At 61.4% G+C, this 3,735-nt stretch overlaps 2 protein-coding genes across 2 annotated transcripts in view; one reads left to right on the top strand and one right to left on the bottom strand.

Moving 5' to 3' along the window:
- CCDC33 (coiled-coil domain containing 33) overlaps nt 1-603 on the top strand; it is a 40,851-nt gene extending 40,248 nt beyond the window's left edge. The window contains 1 exon segment of the mRNA XM_026855796.1: nt 377-603. Coding sequence (XP_026711597.1) covers nt 377-502 — 126 coding nt within the window. The 3' untranslated portion in view covers nt 503-603.
- LOC113483867 (cholesterol side-chain cleavage enzyme, mitochondrial) overlaps nt 7-3,735 on the bottom strand; it is a 4,398-nt gene continuing 669 nt past the window's right edge. Inside the window, exons 2-9 of the mRNA XM_026855844.1 lie at nt 3,059-3,214; nt 2,659-2,858; nt 2,050-2,253; nt 1,369-1,529; nt 1,125-1,291; nt 902-980; nt 495-686; nt 7-387 (exon numbers count right to left, since the gene is read on the bottom strand). Coding sequence (XP_026711645.1) covers nt 265-387; nt 495-686; nt 902-980; nt 1,125-1,291; nt 1,369-1,529; nt 2,050-2,253; nt 2,659-2,858; nt 3,059-3,214 — 1,282 coding nt within the window. The 3' untranslated portion in view covers nt 7-264. The remainder of the gene's footprint in view (nt 388-494; nt 687-901; nt 981-1,124; nt 1,292-1,368; nt 1,530-2,049; nt 2,254-2,658; nt 2,859-3,058; nt 3,215-3,735) is intronic.

A 3,735-nucleotide genomic window follows, 5' to 3' on the forward strand; every position in this document is an offset into this window, starting at 1 on the left:
GCATTCCTCCAGGGGTTATGGGGGTGGCGGCAGGGCTGGGGTTGCTCCAGTTTATCTCCCCCGTGGCGTAAGCACAGCCTTGAGCAGGCTGGAGCGAAGGCAGGGATGTGCGAGCCAAGGCTGTGACCGTGAAAGCGTCCCAGCCGTCCCCCAAATCTCATCCCCAGGCTGGAGTCTGGCTGTAAGGAGCCGAAAGCGCCTGCAGGGCTGTTGGGGGTGGCCCCCAAACCAGGACCGGCTGGGTGTCATCCAGGGTCGGGATCTTCACACCCGGGACTCAAGCGGCCGTAAAGTCAAGTAGATGGGTTTGTCTGGGATCAGGATGAGGTCAAACTTGGTCCCGACTTCCACCGCTCTCATAGTTTCAATTTTAAAGTTCTCCAGAATCTTGCATGAAGGAGAAAAGAGCAGATGGGAAATGCTCTTTCCAACATCAACCTCCCTGGTCCCTGCCAGCACCAAGTCCCTGGGGTCCCCGGCAGCGGGATGCTCACCTGCATGAGGAAGAGCTGCATCTCCAGCTCAGCGATCCGGCGGCCCAGGCACTGCCGGGGCCCGAAACCGAACCCCAGCCCCTTGAAGGGCTTGGGGCCGGCTGCCAGCCAGCGCTGGGGGCTGAACTGCTCCGGCTTGGGGAAGACCTCAGGATCCCGGCCCATGGCGTAGAGACCGACCTGCACCAGTGTCTGTGGGGAAGGATGGGCCCTGTGGGGCTGGGCTCCCCACGTGGCTTTGCCAGTGTTCAGGGTGCAGGAAAGGGGTGCAGGGATGGGATCCAGACCCAGATGAGCCCCACAGCTGCTCCCCCCCATGTCACCCACCCATGCTCCAGGACCCACCTTCACCCAGAGCCCCATGCGAAGCAGGTTGGGGTGAGGAGGGACCTGGTGGCCCTGCTCACCTTGGGGGGGATGCGGTAGTCCTGGAGAATGACCTCTTGCGTGGTGTACCTCTGCAGGGTCACCGCCACGGGGTGCAGCCTGGGAGGACAGGTCACACACACCTGATTTTGGGGACAGCCTGGCCCACCCACATCCCACCTTGACACACAACGAACGTGCCAGCGATCTGGGGAGGGAAGGGGCTGGGGAGGGGAAAGGGTTTCAGTGGGGGCTCCTTCTCACCTGAGCGTCTCTTTGATGGCAGCTTTGAGCAGCCGGATGGTTTTCAGCATCTTCACCCTGTCCCCCGCTGCCTCCCGCTTGGCAGCCAGGACCTCTGCCCGCAGCTGCTCCTGGATCCCCGGGGACCGTGCCAGCTCAAACATGGCCCACTGCAGCGTCATGGAGGTCTGGAGCGGAGCAGGGGAGCAAGGCTCAACACCAGCCAGGACTTTCTCCCTGCCCAGCAACCCTGCCCGCTCCTTACCGTGTCCACCCCACCCGCCATCATCTCGGTGACGCTGGCCTTGATGTCATCCAAGGGCAGCTTGTCCTGCATGATGAGGCTGCAGAGGATGCCCATGTACTCCTTGGTGCTCTTGCGTTGCAGCCGCAGGTCCCGGTAGACATTTTGTATGCATTTGTCCGCTGAGGAGACATGGAGACACATTGTGGCCTTCCTCCCCCAGGGCCATGGTGGAGGAGGAAGACACCAGACGTGGCACCTTAGGACGTTGCTGCCCCAGGCTGGTGGTTTTTCCATGGGAGTTGCCCCTGCCGTGGCTTGGGACTGCAGTCCCTGTTGCAGGACCCAGCAGTGGCTGGGTGGGCACAGAGGATGGAGGGTGAGGATGCCCCACAGGGGGACACCCTGCAGGAGTGTTGTCCCAGGTGCCAAAAGCTCTCTGAAGCCACAAGCTCCTCTGGGAGAGCTGATCCCCTCAATGTGATACCCATCATCTGCCCCTCATTGCTTCTGGATGGTTTGCCACTGCTCCATCCCATAAGCTCAAGGTGTGAAAAGTCTTCCTGGCCTTGGTGACTCTGTTCTGGGTGGTTGGACCCAGGAAAAGATCTCTACGCTGGTGAGATGAGGCTGCACTATGGAGCCAGGTCCTCAGAAGGTCCTTGGGTGGCACGGGGAAGCACAGGCAGGAGGAGCACTCACCCTGGGAGAAGATGGCATCCCAGGCCTGGACATGGTCTCGCCACATCTTGGCGTTGAGGTGGCGGAGGAGGGCAGGTGGCACGTAGAGCATGGGCGAGGTGGTGTGGAACATCAGGGTCACGGCGTCGATGAAGCGCTGAGACTCAGGGTCCACGAAGTCCTGCAGCAGCCCCAGCCGCTCCCCATACAGCACGTGGCACACAGCTGTGAGCACAGCACCGGTGAGGGGCCCCATCTAGGGCCCCATCCCCTCCACCCTCCCATGGTCAACTGCAGCCTTCCCATGGCTTTGAGGACCTGGCTTGGCCTCCTGCTCCCTCTGCGCATCAGGGGGCCATGAAGGCATCTCTTATTGGGTAGGGTTGGCTACCAGTTGATGATTGGTAGGTGATAAAACTGTTTTATCAACAGTGATGAGTTGTTCTCTACTTGTCTGAGGAGAGGACATCCCTCTAGAACCTACAGTTCTGGGGGAGAAGCTTGTTTGCCCATCTGCCCTCTGCAGATGAAGCTCTGGGAAATGCAGCATCTTACCCATCTCAGGCACCCTGCAAAAGCATGTTCAGTGTGGGGGACACGTCTTACAGAGACTCCTGCCCTGACACTCACACTCCAGGGCGAAGCGGAAGAGCTCATGGGTGAAGTCAGCTGTCCAGTGCTCCCGGCCGCTCTTCCCCACCTGGGCTTGTGCCCGCCGGACAAAGTCCTCGCCCACTTCGCTCAGCAGAGGCACGAAACCCTCCACCACCTGCGGCGACAGCACCTCCTTGTTCAGCATCAGGCGGTCGGAGCGCCAGGCCTCCCCTTTCCTGCGGGACACCAAGTGGGGAGGTCAGAGGCATCTCCCCCATCCACCCCCCTGGACGATGCCACACCCCAAAGTACGGGACCAGCCAATGTCCCCATCACCCTCCTCATGCTCCAGCTTCTCACCACCCCATGTGTCGGGGCTATCGCGATAGGACCTGGCAGCCCCATTTTGGGGGGACTCCACAGCCCCTCGACTCACTTGAGGAGCACGCCGTAGGGCTTGTTGCGGTAGTCGCGGTAAGCCACCCAGGGGGGCACGCTGAAGCGCTCCGGCAGTGTCCCCTCAGCCTGGAAAAGGGTGGCAGCATCCTGGGGGCTGATGATGTTCACGCTCTCATAGACACCCAGCTTCTCCCTGCCGGGGCACACAGTGGGGTCAGCCCCACACCCTGACCCTCATTCCCACAGCCCTTCCCTCCCCAGATCAACCACCTTCCCCAGCACCCCCAAATCAACCACTGTCCCCCTTGCATCCCTTAAAATGCTCTTTGCAGGTCCCATCCTGTGGGATGCAGTGGCTCAGCACAAGGATCAGGCCCCCAGGGCTCAGGCAGGCATAGCGGGGAGTGCTGGACCTGAGCCCCTCCTGCTTCCCCCTCTGCCTGGGTATTTCAGCTCCAGACCCGGTGGAGATTGAGGGGAGAAGAGCCCCTCTCCATTCCCCCCACTCCCGACAAGCCACATCTGCAAGGCATGAGTAGGTCTTCCCTCTTGCCTCTCACCATGGCATCAAGCCTGGCCAGTGCACAGCAAGCCAGGCTGCTCCAGCAGCTCAGCCACCCACCTCTCACCTGGAGCAGGACTGGGAATAGCAGCAGCATCCCAGACTGGAAAGGCTTCCAGAGCTGGGGAGCAGAGGGGGGGGTGGGGGTGGGG

The sequence above is a fragment of the Athene cunicularia genome, assembly GCF_003259725.1.
Source record: "Athene cunicularia isolate RWA chromosome 10 unlocalized genomic scaffold, athCun1 chr10_part1, whole genome shotgun sequence".
In the NCBI taxonomy this organism is placed as follows: domain Eukaryota; kingdom Metazoa; phylum Chordata; class Aves; order Strigiformes; family Strigidae; genus Athene; species Athene cunicularia.